The sequence below is a fragment of the Asterias amurensis genome, chromosome 4 (genome assembly GCF_032118995.1).
Source record: "Asterias amurensis chromosome 4, ASM3211899v1".
In the NCBI taxonomy this organism is placed as follows: domain Eukaryota; kingdom Metazoa; phylum Echinodermata; class Asteroidea; order Forcipulatida; family Asteriidae; genus Asterias; species Asterias amurensis.
Genome location: NC_092651.1, coordinates 22,599,874 through 22,617,801, shown reverse-complemented (window position 1 = coordinate 22,617,801; position 17,928 = coordinate 22,599,874). Strand labels below are relative to the sequence as shown.

At 38.1% G+C, this 17,928-nt stretch overlaps 1 protein-coding gene across 1 annotated transcript in view; it reads right to left on the bottom strand.

Annotated features, from left to right (window-relative positions):
• LOC139935722 (ubiquitin-like protein 3) overlaps positions 1 to 14,194 on the bottom strand; it is a 35,013-nt gene extending 20,819 nt beyond the window's left edge. The window contains exons 1-2 of the mRNA XM_071930269.1: positions 13,543 to 14,194; positions 742 to 853 (exon numbers count right to left, since the gene is read on the bottom strand). Coding sequence (XP_071786370.1) covers positions 742 to 853; positions 13,543 to 13,575 — 145 coding nt within the window. The 5' untranslated portion in view covers positions 13,576 to 14,194. The remainder of the gene's footprint in view (positions 1 to 741; positions 854 to 13,542) is intronic.
• Between the last annotated feature and the right edge of the window lie 3,734 nt (positions 14,195 to 17,928).

Sequence of the window (17,928 nt, the reverse complement as noted above, 5' to 3'; positions counted from 1 at the left end):
CTGTGAAAATTTTCCGCCCCAGAAATGTACCCGGATGTCCAGGACGTCACTGTAGTACAAAAAACGAAAGTGTAAGGCCGCCAGGGCTAATGTACATGTATACAACTGAGAAGACATACATTGTACCTCCAAAAACTAAATCGCATGAACACGCTCTCAAAATGTCCTAATTGGTTTATGTCACCATCTGGTGATCATGAAGGAAACTCCCCCGGTACATGTACATGAATGTATTCATGAAGTGGCTTCATTAAATCTAGGCCTGGAATTACACGAGGCCGTTTCCTTCGTTGCTCTTGTCCTGGCATGGTGCCCCTTCGAAATTTCCCCAAAGATTTTAAAGATTTCCAATGGAAGTGCCCTTTGCAAAATGAAAGTGGCCTTGCCCTTTTTAAGAAGAAATTCAGGCCTGCAATCAACATCTTGCGCGAATTCAAACTGCCCACCCAAATTTGGGCAAAGTAGTTGGGGAAATTTGGGCACAGCAAGAGAAAAAAAATGTACAGAGAAAGCAAACAATATTTTTTACCCAATGTAAGAAATTTGTTTGTTTAGAATTTCTGGCAAACTAACCCTCTGCCCCTTCCCTTTAACCAATGCAATTCCCATTAACCCCTGGTTTGTGTATTTTTTTATTATTCTGTACTGCCCATTTAAATTTGTTTTATGGAATTTACACTATAATTTTCATGAAAAATGAAGACATGATTATTATTTTTTATTATCCAATCCTTTTATTACCTTGTGGCCAGTTCTCAAAGACAAATTGCGCTACATCGGAGGCTGAATCGTTTGGAGTGAACATAAACTCCTTGCTGTTGCCATTCATAGGATGGATCAATCGTAGAATGATCTGCAAATTCAAAACAGGTCAAAGATATTATTTAGATCATAGATGACAGGGATGTGATAGGCTGTTGAGAAGAAAAAAAAAACTGAACTCTGAGTGCAAGCGCAAAAGCATGCAAATTACTTAAGTTCGTTATTATTTCAGTTAGCCTATGCAATGCCTAGGAGATGTGTATGATGATAACATAAACATTATAACATACAAATTAGTTGTTATTCCACAAAGGTTGTACATATGTAGAACACATTAAGAGCTCTGGAAACATTAATAAACCATGGAGTAGGAGACTTCCTGAATCCTCTATCATTGTTTTTCAAAGCAGATTCTAGTTGGCAACCAGAGGCACAGACAATTATGTTTACTACCTGGCAGTTTGCCTGATAACCTGTTTCGTTTCAGCAGGAGTTTCTGAGTGCTGTCAAAACTTAATTGTCTTAAACCCTTTTTGATACCACAGCTTTTGTATGGGCTTATTTAAACTTTAAGGCTTCTTCCACCTGTTGTTTTATGCCCAGTAGGTGTATATTTTCAAAATAACTGATGGCGGCCGAGCCCAAGCTCTTATTTCAAAAAGGGCCTAATTAGACGAGTTTGATGTTTCAAAACACTCAGGCCTGATATTTCTTTACCCAGCCTCTATTGCCCTAGGTTTGGTCTTGGGGGCCCCTTCAAAAGTTCTCTATGGAAAGAATTTCAGATTTGGCAATTTATGTGCCCTTCGCCAAATTACAATTGCCTTGCCCACACGTAGATGAAATCCCAGGCTTGTTCACTGAAGAGTGTATCCCAAAAACACACAGTGATTTTATTTCTCTTATAAAGCACAAATACAATATATAATGTACAAATGCTGCAACAACAAAATCTGTTGCTAATAAAAAATTATCACTAAATTTTACCAATTAGCATTCAATGTGCTCTAAACGCATTCAGTCTACAATATTTGCTATGCATTTAAGCAAAACTGATATCATTCCCTGACACGTTAGTAGTAGCCAATTTTCTATACCTTTGGCCCGGGTAGTAGTTAAGAAGCAGGACAGTTCTTTTCAGAACTGAGAAGTCTCTCGAACATTTCGATAAATCTACTCCGCGGCAGTAGAATATTTAGCAGGACAGTTCTCTACAGAACAAACTCTATCTGGCAAGTAGATACACACATGATGTTACCGCATTGATACCTCACCATGCAATGCCTCAAATCCTATACTGACACATATAGTTCTTCGTTTCTGGATTTGCCCGTAGATACAGGCATGCAACATATGAAAGACTGTAGCCAATGCCAGTGTACATTGTAGGGTATAGACCTTTATTACGGTGCGGCCATCTTGAATTCCCCACCCCCCTTGATATCAATGTTACCAAATTGTGGCCAATACGCCAAAAAAGAGGAGAGAAAAAAAGTAAGGGGGAGGGGCGGGCTTCAGATACAATAGACAGGGATGCCAGTGGCTCTTTCCTTCAATAAAATGTAATTATTTTCTCCGGCCAGATGAAATACGGAGCGCCGGAAAAGTTTTTTTCTTTTTTTCTTTTTCCGGCCAGATGAAACACAGAGTGCTGGAAAAAATCGGGGGAAATTTGAAAAAGCGGATTTCCGGCAATAGCCGGAAAACTGGCATCCCTGAATAGACTGATCCATTAAGCTCTGGCCGCCCCATTGCGTGTTGACCAATCACAACTCATTCAGCAACCAAAAGTCCGACAAAATAAGGTCCGACATGCGTGCGCATTTGCTTGGTGCGCGCGGCAGAGTTGTGTAGAATGGCATTGGAGAGGCTCACGTGTTCTTGCTCACACGTGCGTCGTGGGCGGAGCCTAATGGATCAGTCTATTTACAAAATAAATCCATTTAAAATGTCTCAGATTGCACTATGGCGCTTTCAAAACCAAAGAGTCTTCCGAAGACCTTGTTTCAATGGGAGACTTTGAAACGCTACATTAGGTGGCAGCAGACTCAGACCAGGTTAATTTCCATTGTTTACATTACATGTACATGTAGTGCTGAGCAAGAGGAGAACAATGAATAAAGCTAAAGCATAGCAAAACCAGGTGTCACAAAAGTCTCCCATTGACAAACATAATGACAAATTTACAGACTGCCACTGTGCCAGACAGCTTTGAAAATACCTGGTGACTAGGGGGAACCCTGGACAATATTGTCACTAACGAAGTAAACACACTGAATAACACAATACTTATTGTTGTAACAATGACTTGCATTTTACAATACAGTACCCAGCCCAGAGGCATTGAACTTCCAAAATGTACCATACATTGATGTACTTGCATCACCAGAGTGCAAGGCTTTATACACTCACTGCACACCTTTCAGTATCATCATGTCCACTAATGGCCAATATTTGAGGAAGTAAGCGAGATAAACAATGTTATAGGAATTGTCAAAACAGAAAATGCAATTCAATGCGCGTTGACATGCTTGACAGGGCATGATTAATAATAGCATGTCATCCAAACAGCATATTATTTGTACCTGGGTGTGGGTGTATTTTTCACACCATTTTACAATTTTGACTTCCTACTTTCGTCATGAAACAAGTTAACATATATTGTATAAGCGCACCTGGTTTGCCAATTTTTAAGCACAGCAAATTTGATCAACAAAGTTCACATTAATTTTAATCCTTTGGGTGCATGAACTTCAAAATGCAACTGGACAGTTCATGTACATAACATGTAATATGATGGCAAAATAACTGCTCACAGCAAAACAAAGTTTAAACCTCATTTATATCCTACAGTCTAACGTTACTACAGTCACGACATAACTAACTTGTTCGAACTAAAAAAAAAATACAAACTTGCGGGTACAACCATGACCATGTGCAAATCTCTGTACATAGTGTTGGCTCTGAGAAGAGCTTTAGGGGTCTCGACAATTCAAACAGTTCAAACTTACTTATAAACTAAACATTTGAATCAAATAGATGCCAAACTGATTAGAATCAGACTAAATCTACTTAAGAAGAGGAGACACTGTCCTCCATTTCATTAACATTTCAATGAAGTACTAGAGTGTCCACTGTCTTTAAATTTTAAAGGAGCAAGAACTACATAAAAAGACTGATGATGGTGGCATGTACATTACATGTGTCCAGAATACTCTCAAGGGGACAGGTGTAGAGAAGAAAAGGTCAAGAAGGCAAAGGAGGTCACCTCCATGCTCCTTGTAGTGTAAGAAATGCAAGAACTAAGTCAACATTGCTCAAGCCTGATTCTTTGTTTTTGTAAGGAAATGAGCATTTTTATATGGGTAAAGGGCACACCTCTTACAGATGAGGGGAATGCAATAGGACTTAAGAAATTCTATATGGCCACAAAGGCCCGGTCCAGGGGGCATGGAGGCAATTGCCTTGAAATTCTGTGAATAACAATGTCAGAATAAAAATACGTAATGTTCCGTAGGCATAAACATGCGACATTAAAAGGCGTGTCAAATATACACCTGCAATTTTAAGGAGTGTGAGTGTACAATGAACTCCGCGCATTCCTCAACATTGTCCAAGGAGTGCGAAAAGTAGAACTCTTGGAAAAAATTGTAACCATGACAGGAAATTAGAACTATCGATAGGCCTATGCCGTTTATTTGCTTTGGTCATCAGGAAACTAATGGGGGTTGAATTTGCAAAATGTAACCCTGAAATGTGCTACGAGCAAGTATCATCATCTGAACTTACTTGCTCAATCACAACTGTTCACGCAAACATTGTTTATCTTGATTTATCTTATTGGAACGCACTACGGGTTGTTAAAGGGACACACCGGCCGAATTGGGCTATTTGGGCTACAAAATAGACTAAGATATGACTTTAACAGTCTTCCAGGAATGAAGAAGAACAGTCCTTAAAAAAAATAATCAAATTTAGCCGTTTTTGAGCATTTTAAGACACAAACGCAGGTCGCGTGATTGTTCTAACCAAAAAGTAGTACAAACAATCGCGTGACCTTCCGGGCTAGTTTTACTTTCAGCCGTCTAAAAGTATCTTACTTAACCAAATTTAAATCTTTTTTTTACAAAATTATTTACGAATAATTGACGAAAAAGATCATGTATTCAAATTATCGCTACAAAATAATGGTGAAAAATCTAACGTAAGATTCACATTCAAAGAGTCCGTGTAACGGAAGCTTTTATGGCCGCTTTGGTTTTTTTAAATCATTTTTCGCTAAATACGTGACATTTTGATGATTTTTTTTTACAGCAACCATCTATAAAACATTATTTATGATTCTACACCCCTAAATTGCGTAAACGGTGAGCCGGTGTGTCCCTTTAATATATGGCGGCGCCCTAAAATGAAGACGGCGACACCGTACGTAGTTTTTCAAAAAACTTTGCTTTTGCTGTATATGTAGTCTGGTTCTGTACATCATGTCATCAACTACCTAACATTGTTATTTCAAATCTGCATTATTATCAACCACCGAAGAGACACTGAATTATAGTTGTGACCAAAAAATAGTACATTATGCTTGTCCGCCATTTTAAAAACCACTCGCCAACACCTCAGAAGTGTGTCTGCTTAAGGTTGCCAATGCCATTGTTCGCCAACCGTGGCCATCAGGAAACTAATGGGGATTGAATTTGCCAAATGTAACCCTAAAATGTGCTACCGGTACAAGCAAGTATCAACATCTGAACTTACTTGCTCAATCAGTTTTAAACAGTGAACAGATAATAAATTTTTGTATATCAATTAACATTTTTAGACTAATGTATGCAGTTTGGTTCCGAGGACTGCAACTCTCCTAAACTCAAAATTTTAAGGACAGTAGCTCTCCTTCACATCTTCAATGAAGAAACTTGTACTGACCTTATTCAACTATAAATTAAACAATGGTGGTCCGCCGTGTTTCAACCTTGTTCAAGCTTATCAATTTTTTAGTATCCAACTAGCCAATGATGGTTTATATTTTTCACATACATGTACTGTACATGTATGCCTACAGTGTACTTCTATTATTATCCATAACATGGACATTAAAATGTTATTAATGTGATAAGGTGGAAGTTATCTAGAGCATGATTTAATTCTTGATCCATGAATAAAGCTCACATGGAGGCCACAGGGAGGCTCGCCCTCTAAAAGATGAAAGTCCAGGGGCCGATTTCACAAAGAAATAAAATTCATCGTAAGACAAATTGCCAGTATTACCATTGTTTGTATTGTGACATCACACTTTACTTAGCAACTACGATCGATTTGCAGTTAAGATCAATCTTTAACGTCTTTGTGCAATCGACCCCTGGGCCCAATTTCATAAAGCTGTGTTAAGCAGAAAATACTGCTTGACAAATTTATCTGCTATTCCAAAGTGAAAATTGAGTGGGGCACCAACAACAACAGCACAAACTCATATAGTTTTGGCTGGTAACCTGTTTCTACTAAGCAATATTCTGTGCTCAGTAAGTGTTTGTTATAAATGAAATTTGGCATTGGCCTTGGTCGGATGCACATTATTCAAGTCATGGTTGTGTCTGGTCATGATAAATTACTTTTACTACATATTGTAAATGTACACAGGATGTGGTTTTAAAAAGAAACTGACAGAACTTCAGAAAGGCTTACAAGTATACCTTGTCAAAGACTGCTTTGTTTGGAATTTAAACCAATTTAAGTCACTAAATACATCCAACTCTTCAAAAGGATGTGAAACCATAGAGTAAGGGTAAAACTATGGTAAACCATGAATGAAAAAGACCCAATAGTTCCTTGTGTACATGAAGAACAAAGAATGTGGCAAGACAAATCAATACCTGTAACTGGACCTTGGCCTTAGGTGTTGAATGACTCATAAAGACAACATGCTGAGTTGTATTGGGTCTGGACCAGAGTATCAATGTGTTTAACAGTGACCAATGGCCACACATGTAAGGGTATTCAGAGAGCAGTGTGTAATACTGCATGCAGTCTTGGGCAAAGCAACATTTTTGTAGCAACTGTGTGTATCAGGCACACTAATTGGCCTTAGAAAAATGAAGGAATTAGTACCAGGGCTAAGCTATTCATTGGTAAGGTTTAATACAATTTTCATGCTAATTAACCACAATTTGTTGGATTTTTCAAGGGTAAGCTAATCAGACAAACCGACTCAAGTAGGAATAACATCCATCCTGTGCCCATTTTCAAAGCGCTTTTAATGATAGCAAATTGTTGTGCTTACTGAAGCAGAAAAATTTGCTACATGTAATAAATTTTATGTTGGTGTAAACATGTTTCACAGCTCAGCAGGAAAATCTTGTGCGTTCTCCATGTATTTGTAATTGTTACATCATTAATTAAGTTTCAGACAGTAAGCACTGGAATGTTAGCATGCCGTTTCTTGTGATTACGGTTAAGCAGTGCTATGAAATGGAAATTGTACAGTACAGACAGTGTACAGTACACACGTACATGTATACAGGATACTACATTTATACTACATTTATATTACATTGTAATGTACATGTACATTGACATGGCATTGGCAACACTATAGCCCCTACATTAATTTCCAGCTTTAACTGGAATCAACAATTCACTGGTAGCTGCACACGATTGTTTGATTAATGTACATAATGTATCAGAGGAAGTACAGTATGACGCAAGTACATGTATTGATCCAAGCAGCTTGTCTTTTAATTGTTTTCTACTCATAGTTACAGGTGTCAAGTTCGCTAGGGGCCAAGTGTATGTTCTAATAACGCACACCCTTCCTAAACACTTATAGCTTGTGCATCTCATCATGTAGGCCTATATTCATGCAATATAGTCTGCTTGACTCCATATGGGATGCCATCAACACTATCTAACCTGCATACGATAAGAAGTGGCCTTATTTGAACGATAGATCTTCTCATGATTGACGGGCATTTTGTGGAATCTAGTCTACTTAGAACCTCATCTATTGCTTTTCATACTTTGGAATCAATTATGAAATGACAGACTGGTAGGCCTTCATAAATGTCACAACTTGGTCCGTTAAAATAAATATTTCATATTGAAACATTTCTGCCCGAGGCCAGTGTTTTTAAAAGCAACCAGCCAGTACAGTAGGCCTAAATTCATGACTGGATAAGTTTGATAATTTTCAATTGAATTGCATACGGGTGCATACTTAGTCGTAATTTATGTATTATTGCATACACGTCTCAGACCTAACGAACGGACAAAAAACATGTGTTCAAATGTTGACTATGAGTGACTAATAATCTCTCAATAAGACCTGGAAGTGAATCCTACATGTACCATAACCAGTATTCTATGCATACACTATGTAGTATTTTTAACGTTAACCCATTACAGACCATAACAGACTCATTCACTTTTGTGAATCATTATCGAACACCAAGACTTTGACTTACATAGTAAGTCACATTGCTGATACATGTATTTTAAATATTTTGTTTTTCTTTGTAAGGCCATGTTTTTAGAAACATAGACATTTTAACATGATAAACATTTGAAAATGTCAATTGTTGAGGATACTGACATTTACTTTGACCTTTGTGGTTGAGTGTTACATTGTACATTATATGTACATCAGGGTGTATGTACAATGTGTATGGTGTACAAGTACGTCAGATCTTGCAGCCGCTTTTCGGCCGCTATGGGCATTTTAGTACGTAGGACATAACCCTAAAGTTTATGAGTGTTAAAAATGTGTATAACGGTTTTTAAGAACGAACTTAACAGTCCTCAGTATTTATATTCTTCCATTTGTGTACAAGCTGTGCCTGCATGAAGTTCGGGCACTTTGGCCCTTTTGTAAACTCTGTTAAATGTCACAAGTTTTACTGAGGTACCTTTAGACATTCTATGATACTGTGAATTGGGTCAGTGCTAATTAAGTGAATAGCACTCTTCCTCGCTCTATGCACTGATCCATGCAATAACACCATTCATGAGCAGCACAACATTGTTCTCTCAATGCTTCGATGTACTGTGGCGTTCACTTCCCTTGTACAGTAGAGCAAAATGCTACACTGAAAACGTTTCAATTACTGCTCAAAACGCAGGATTTGCAACTAAATTAGCATTGAGAATGTCGTATTTAGCTGGTCGACTTCATCTTTGTTCTGTCTTGTTATTCCTTTTTCTTCAGCACCTTGTAGGCCTATCCTTTGGCAAATTGGCGCTTCATTTTATAGTATCCAAACAATAAGTTCAGTCTAAAATTATTGCTATGAAAAAATAAAAGTATCCAGGGTCAGCCGTAGTTTTAGGGTAGGTCGGGTTACGCCACATAACATTTTTTTAATTATGCCTAATGCAAAATTAATGGACAAACTCATTCCCTGGTAGAGTGCAGTGTTAAAAACAGTTCTATTTCTGCATGACAAATCATGGAGGAAAAATTAGAACGAACACTTTTTGACTATCGCAATAACTGCTGAAACTAAATCGTTTGAATTGGCGGTTGTGGCTACAGCTTGATCAATGTCATCATGCACTGAAGTATCAGACATGCATAGCAACACCCTTAGCGACAGTCATAGCCTTAGCCACAGTCCCTAACTCAGACATGACCTTCCATTGTCTATCTGATTGGATACATGCATTGGACGTAATCATACACAAAATACAACTGCGTCATCTTACTTCGCTGTTTATCATTGAAAAATAGGATTACAGCCTACATGTAACTGGCCTTTCAATAAATCAGTTTAACTAACCCACAGCAAAATTACAGTCGCAATACACCGTAAATGCTACATGTACAATACAAGGAACAACAAACATGTAGACTCCTACATAACGTTATCATAATCAGAATTAAATTGTGACATCGTCTTTCATCGAACTGTCTGCAATGACAGGTGACTCAGTAATAAAGTGATGTCTACTTTTGAAACGCAAACAATTCTTGGCAATAAAATTACTCAGTCATCTCAATCTCAAACAGGGAACTGTTCGCTCCATAGTTAACTTTTTATCTCTTATTTACCCAGTCAAAGGGTGCCAAAAAAACTTAGTGCCAAAAGCGAAATTGTTCTTTATTATCATATCCTATACTCTGCATGGAGGATGATACACGGAAGTTGACCAGCATTCATTTTAATTAGAAAGGTGCCATAAAGGTAATGAGTGTAAATTTACAAAAGGTTTTGTTTTCAATCACATCGATGCAAACGGATGGAAAAAGTAGGGAACCCTACGTGATTCTCCCAAGTCAGCCAGTCTGGTTGTAGAATTGAGTCAATTATTTGGCTGATCCAGTGGATACACATGAATGCCACAGTCAAAACCCTTTTCTAGTACATGTAGGGTAGCATTTTCTATTCCAATTCATTCAAGTGAAACTAGAAGCAGTTGAGTTATAACAGTTTTTGTATAATGTTTCTAGCCAAACATCAATGTAGCTTGGTGCAATCAAAGTATACTATTGGAAATGTTTACTTGTGTCATTTGTGTTGGTCTTTAAAATGACATTAACATTATTTTCTACTAAAAGTAGATATGAGATTGAAGTTACATCATTGTAATCAATTATCAGGCTATTCATTCTAAAAGTTCGCCTAGATGGAAGACAGACTAACTGTCAACATATGACCAAAATTGGCTTTGAAGTCAGTCTGCCATTACCAGTTCAATTAGTCAAACCAAATAGCGCAGCATACATGTACCCAATAGGTACATTCACCAGCACCAGATTGATTGGGATACACTCATTAGTACCCATGGTTACCGAGTACACTTAAGCCATACTTGAACAGCCATTCCTGGTTATCAAGGCCACAGCACATTGTATAATGGATTATACTGAACTCAACTGTGAACCACTAAACTAGTTTCAGATACATGATGTAGCTTGTGTGGTGATTCAACTTGCGTACATATAATTACCCATTAGTATAATAAGGGAATAAAAGGGTAGCGATGAGTTCTTACACGGCCACTTAAAGCTGGCAGGGTAGATATGCCGTGTCGGGCAAGGGCCTTTTAGCGCACGGCAACGACCCTGCAAGGTTTTAAACGGACGTTTCAGATGAGTCACTACTCTTTCATTCCCATTCATAAATGCCCTTTTATTAAAAAACGTTACAAAAATACAATTACAGACACTTTGACAGTTAAAAAGTCGAGGTTTTAAATATTTTTTTCAAAAACTTTGTGAAGAGTCTGATTGCGTGTGGGTTGTGTGTACGCGCATGCGCTTATAAATAGATTACGCGCATTCGCTTAGAAGTAAATTACGCGCTGTTACTAACAGCTATGAATTGCGTTACGCATGATACTCTTGCGGCCTGACACGCAGAAGCCAGCTGGTTATAAACACTGGTCATTATCAACCGTTTCCATACCCCCACGTGACCACCAAAAGGAGTAGAGAAACTGTCTGGGGTATTTATATGAATTACGGTTTAAAGCATTGCCCATGTACACTGGTCAACATTGTGACTGACAAATTTACGATTCAAATCCTGGTGGTCCAGGAAAGACTCGTCAACCTAGCTACTCGGTCAAACAGAATTTGAATCCTAGACTCCTGATGTTATATACACTGATGTACCAGCAGCTGATTTCAAAAAACGTAACGCAACTGCGTAAGTCCACTTGCGCAACGTTTATAGTGTAAGTTGTGCCATTAACATTGCGCAAGTGGACTTACGCAAGATTGCGTAAAGTTTTGTGAAACTGGCTGCTGGCCTAGAGCTACTGATGCCCTGTTTTGACCTTGGTGGCCCACATTTCTTCAGTACAAAGTCACCCAATAGTCTATGACTCCCCGCGACAGAGTTGCGAAACTTTGTCGGGGGGGGGGGGGTAAATCTTAATAATCATTGCCAAACTAACCCAATCACTTGGTCAAATTTTCCACAACCAGTTCTATAAGTCTCTGGAGAACTGACAAAAAGGAGGCCGTGGTCATTGCCAGTAATTGGGATAGGGCAAAACTGGCCACCCCTTCTGGTAATGACAAATTAATGTTTTTGGTCATGTTTTAAGTCACTGACTTTTAACAAAACAACATGGGGTTCCACTAAAAGCCGACAACACTGTGACAACGAGTTTCAACAAATACCTCAAAAACAGCAATAGAACCAAAGACATAATAGAACGATGTGTGTTTCACTGATTGACAGAAATGCAATGGCATCTTTACGGAAAGTCCGAATTTTTAACCTAAAAAAACTTGAACTTACACAGAGTGCGTTTGGATGCCATCTTGGCTTAAAAACCGTGTTTTTACAATTTCATTATGATACAGATATGGGTAAGATGGATTTAGCGCTTACAGCACAATAGAGGGCGGGCGTCATGTAAAGACGTTCACTTGCGCACACAGTGTAGAGAAAGTCTACACGTATGACACCCACCCTCCTTTGTGTTGTAAGCACTTCATCTACCAGTAAAGGAATGATCAACAGCCAAGTCGGCGTCCATCCGCACTCTGTGTATTTATAAATAATAAAAAATTGTTTTTTTAATTTCAGACTTTTCGTGAAGATGTCATTGCATTTCTGTAATGGCTCTTATAAAACCATTGGTTTATTTGCTGTTGAAATTTAATGTTGAAAATTGTACGTCGGCGTGTTGTCGACTTTTAGTAGTACGTAGGGTGTCAGGACACTTCGTACCCTTGACACTTCGTACCTTTTCAAGGTACGAAGTGACTTTGGACACTTCGTACCTTCTCACGAGTCACTTCGTACCTTCTCACGCACTTCCTACCTTCATACTAATTCGGGATTTCTTCATCGTTTATGATTTTTTTGTGCTTTGTGATCGGATGATTATTAAATAAAAGCAAATCAAACCAACTGTTACTATATTGTTGGGACACCAAGGAGCCTTTTTGACGATTGCATGATTGTTTGACTTTAAAATATCTGTAAAAAATATTGGCGGAAGATGTTGTCCTTGGCGGTAATTAACTTATACAAACTACTAATTTCACATAAAAAATGACATTCACATATTCAAACAAAAATTATAATTCATTAAGTAGCCTATTATCAATTTTTTATCTCAACGAACATTAAATTATTGAGGAATACACATTTTAATGAAGGTACGAAGTGCCTCGGCTGAAGGTACGAAGTGACTCAGCTGATGGTCACTTCGTACCCCGCCCACGGTACGAAATAGTCCTAATACGAAGTGACCAATTTGGTTACGGTACGAAGTGTCCCGAAGGTACGAAGTGTCCAGGGTACAAAGTGTCCGACATCCGTACGTAGTGACCGATCTGCTTAATGTGTTGATAATGAATTTGGTGTCAACTCTTGACAACAGAAAAACGAGGTTGGCTTCCGCAATCTGTCCTAAAAAATAGCTACAAACTTGTACTGTAGTACAATACAAGTATGACAATAAATGAAGTGATTAGTTTCTATAGAAAAGTCACATTGCTGTACAATACAACTGACCAACACGGGTGTGTGTGTGTGAATGTTATCATATTTATAAACACAAATGAATTGGATTATTTTGTGTTCAATAGTTTTCACCTTAAAAATGAAACTAGAACTTAGAAGAAATCCTTAAATTGCGAGGAAAGTGAAACAAATAAGTACAGAATAGTTAAAAACATACGGAACACAGGAGTGTCTTCCTTAGTTTCAACTCAAGAAAAATGCATTGTCACTGATGCTGATAATTATGTAAACAAAAAGTTTCACAATATTTGCTATTCAACAGCAAAAACAATTGCTAAAGCTAGGTTAAAAATAAATAAATTACCTTGTCATTCTTTTTTGATGAATTGCTGGACATCCTGATTCCGTCCCACTTTCAATGTTCAAAAGTTTAACAGTTTAAGACAGCACTTGACTGAATTATTGTTAATGTAAGGGACTAATTTATGTTTTGTCAAGACTAAATTGAATTGAATTAAGTTGGGGTAAACTTTGGTTGTTGATTGATTAATTAACGACGTTTTCTCGGGATCGAGAGGCAATGCAGCAGTGACGGTTCTGTCCTGCAATTCAACTTGACTGCATCCTTCTACATCCAACTGACATGGAATGAGTACAAATCGGTGAATAAGAAGGGTGAACGGGATTGTTTGGACCGCCAATAGCCCGAAGTAAATTCATTGCGTTGTTGAATTCCGGAAAAAAAAGTCAGTGCATAGTGCCGTGCATTGGCGGTGACGGGACCGGGAACAAACACGGACGGCGACGACACTATCCCGTCGTAATGACGGACTTAAGCCCGCTGAAACACACCTGTCCAAACGATAATCAGGATAAACTATAGTAACTTTTACTCACGACTACATGACAACTCGAAATTAAAAGAAATTCACGATCAATCAACCACTTTGCGTCGTAACATCGTCGATAAATAAACAACAAAACTACACGGCTGAATTCATCATGGCGGACATAGCGAAATCTACGACTGGTATCCGTCCGGTTTTCACGAAAACCTGACGGAGGTGAAGAGGGAACCAGTTATGAGAATAATCCTGATGCATTGTGGGGAAAATGTACTTTTGATTGACGTCATCGACTTTGCAGACAATGTGAAGATTGATTGTTTTGGGAACGGTTCAATGATTACAAGCCAAACCCATAGGGATATAATGCTTCAGTGACCTCAAATAATTGTTATATCAAAATGGTGTCGCGAAAACTGTCATCAATGCCGGATCCCAAGATGGCTCAAGGTGAAATAACCTGGGAGCCAATGTGGAATAGTGAAAACAAGTTCATCCTGACCGTAAAAAATATATATATATATATATATAAACGAACAAACACACGATTCAGACACTTCATTTTGTCATCAGTAAAGAACAAAATAAAATGTCAACTTCGCCAAATAAAAGGCTTAAAACAATTTAACAAAACGCATTCGTTTTGGAAACCGGGTAGTGCCCGAGTAGAAAAAAAATGTTTCCCTTTTTTTTTTTATACGCGTGAATATTTTATTCGTTTATTTATTTTAATATAGGTTTTCTCGGTCAATTTCATCGAAGCTGCATTCAAATTCGCAGGATTTTTTTGAGGCGTGCATTGAGTCGTTCAATTTCATTTTGGGGCAGTCAATTCTGGAATTTGTGCATTCTTAAAAACGCTTGGTTAACTTGTTGTTTCCTTATACGAATGTTAAAGGCATGCTGTTCATTATTTTGGCACTCTTGAACATAAATGCCAAGATGTCTGGCACGCCAACAGATTGATGGTTCGCAATAATTTACAAAAAAAAAACATTACCATAAAAAACAACATTCAAACACATTCAAATCAGGTCTTGCTCATAATCTCTCCCGAAAAAAACAAAAAACCCCAAAACAAAAAAACTTATGGGGCCCCAAGTAAAGTCTACTGGAACCATTATAAGGTTCGCTTGATTTAAATGTGAAGGTACGAAACAGTTGCCTTTTACATGTTATCTGTTTATTCGTATTTCTTTAGTCGTATACTTATTTGAATCCTCATTTAGCGAAATTGATTGCCTCTTTACGAAATTGAAAGTGATTAAATCAGCCAATATAGCCAAACCAGCTTTGCTAATAATATGAATGATGATTGTGTGTCATTAACAAAATAATGAGTGTGCTAGGAATTTGAATACCTCAAAACGAAATTGAATGACCTAATTCTGAATTTGAAACGCAGAAAAAACCGGAGAGGCAAATTAGCTTTAATTTGATCGCCTGAAAATTAAATTGGCTGCTCATTTTCCGAAATTGACCAAAGAAAGCTTGTTTTACCTTAATAATATTCACGCGGGCCGCAGAGTGACGTCAATGACCGTTTTGCACACGGGTTTAGTGTCACATTATCACCAAGTTTTTGCAGTGAAGACGAATTGCATCGCGAGGTTAAAGACAGTGGACACTACTGGTAATTACTCAAAACAATTATTAGCATAAAAACTTACTTGATGGGGAGAGGTTGATATTATAAAACAAAACGGCTCCCTCTGAAGTGACGTGGTTTTCGAGAAAGAAGTAATTTTCAACGAATATGGGTGCAGAGAAAACATCGGTGTCACATGCAATTTTTCCTCTGTGCAATTCTATCCGGAGGACATTAGTGCATATGCAATAATGTCTGCCGGACGGTTTTGCATATGCAATCGTGTCCGCCCGGACGCTGCTGCATAATGCAATTGTGTCCGCCCGGACACATTTGCATATGCAATTGTGTCTGCACCAAATCCGTCCTTGCAGTAAATTAAACGCCCTTGGTCGACGGAACACGTTCGCCATTTGTTACAAGCTATAAGTATAAGTGCTTGTCATGAATGGCATGGGAAATGTTCAGCCGAGTGGGTATTCGCTGCAATTAACGTGAATATTCATGCTGCATATTATGTAGATTCAGTGCATGCACGCTCGCTACGCGCGCACATCTATCTATGTACAGTCATCACACGTCCGCCGGACGGTTTTTGCATAATTAACCCCGGACACGATTGCATGTGCAAAAGTGTCCGGAGCGTACAATACTGCATGGCGGACATAATTGCGTCTGACACCGGCACCCCCGTCTGCCTTTAGTTTTATTTATGCATTTTACGGAAAGCTTTATTAACTAAAAGTTATTTAAAACATTCTATATCTATTCATATTCTTTGCGCTGCAATAATTATTCAGAATTGTCTCTCACGGGCCTAATGTAGAAGAAGCCTACTGAATACAAATTAAGGGGATACTAAAATGAAAGACCGCATTAATTATTCCTTTACGCGACACTTTAGCCTGCACGCCTCTGGCGTTTGCTGACCTTTCCAGTCGATCGTAGAAAAACTTATCGGTAATCCTTGTGTAGAATTTATCTCAATATATTAATTCTAAGAGGATAGCCCATAGGTTTGATTTATTTGCTGATTTGATCCGGAAATTTAGTTTAAAATGTTTAAGGTTTTAGCTATATCTTTATGGATTCGAGAGTGAGTTTTAAGATTTCGTTTTGATCATTTGCACGACATTTCAAAATAAATCTGCTGCAGGCGGTAGCCATTAGTAAACTAAAAACTTAAGAGAAAAAAAGAAGAAAACAAATGGAAAACATAGCTCATTTTCTTTCAGCCATGTACAAACAAAAATAATCGCCATTGCCTTAATATGAACGCTTTATATTAATATTGTTTCGTTTCAAGCACTATTGGTTTGATTACTCAAAATAATTGCCAGCACAAAACTCGTATCGCGCATCAAGAGCTGTTGATGTATAAAACGTTGTGAGAAACGGCTCTTTCTGAAGCGTTTACTATTTCTTTTGAAAGATGTAGTTTCTCACTTCAGACCTCTTGAAGCATTTTTTAAGGCATGGAACGCTACTCAAAATAATTATTAGCATAGAAAATTACTTGGTAACGAGTTATGGGGAGCTATTGATAGTATAAAACATTGTGAGAACCGGCTCCCTCTGAAGAAACGAAGTTTTCCAAAAAGAAAGTAATTTTCCACGAAATTGATTTCGGGACCTCAGAATTAGATTTTTGGGTCTCGAACCAAGCGTCTGAAAGCACACAACTTAGTGTGACAATGATGTTTTTCAATTAGTTTAATTCAGTTCTCACAACTTCGACGACCAACGGAGCAAAAATTTTCACAGGTTTGTTGCTTTATAATGAGAATACTGGTCTTTGATAATCACCAATAGTGTCCTGTCCACACAAATTTGTGCAACATGTTTTTTTTCTTTTCATTATTTTCTTGCAACTTGCTTCGATGCGTCAATATTGAGTCAAAATGTTCACAGATCTGCTATGTTTTGTGTATGCATGTTGGGATACACCACGTGAGACCGTGTCCCTGATACCTTTACCACGCTGCCTCCATCTTGGTCGTGTTCCTCGTATCGAATAATGAATGCAAAGTAATCATTTTCTGTGAACCCCAGTTCGAGTCCCACCTCAGACCGGAGCCTTCACAAGTGAATTAGGTTTTCAGTCCTCCCTGATTGCGTGGGGTTCCCCTTTATGGTTTTTCCGTCACAACTAAAAGTAAACTGAACGTTATTTTCTTCTTGACATCTCTATCCTGTTATTTGCGCTATATTATCTGTAACGCACAAAGAACCCATACAGTACACTTATCGAAAAGAGATGATTCGCCTAGCGTTCCTGGTTGAGGGCAGCATTGCGCCACAGCCCTGTTAAAGGAAC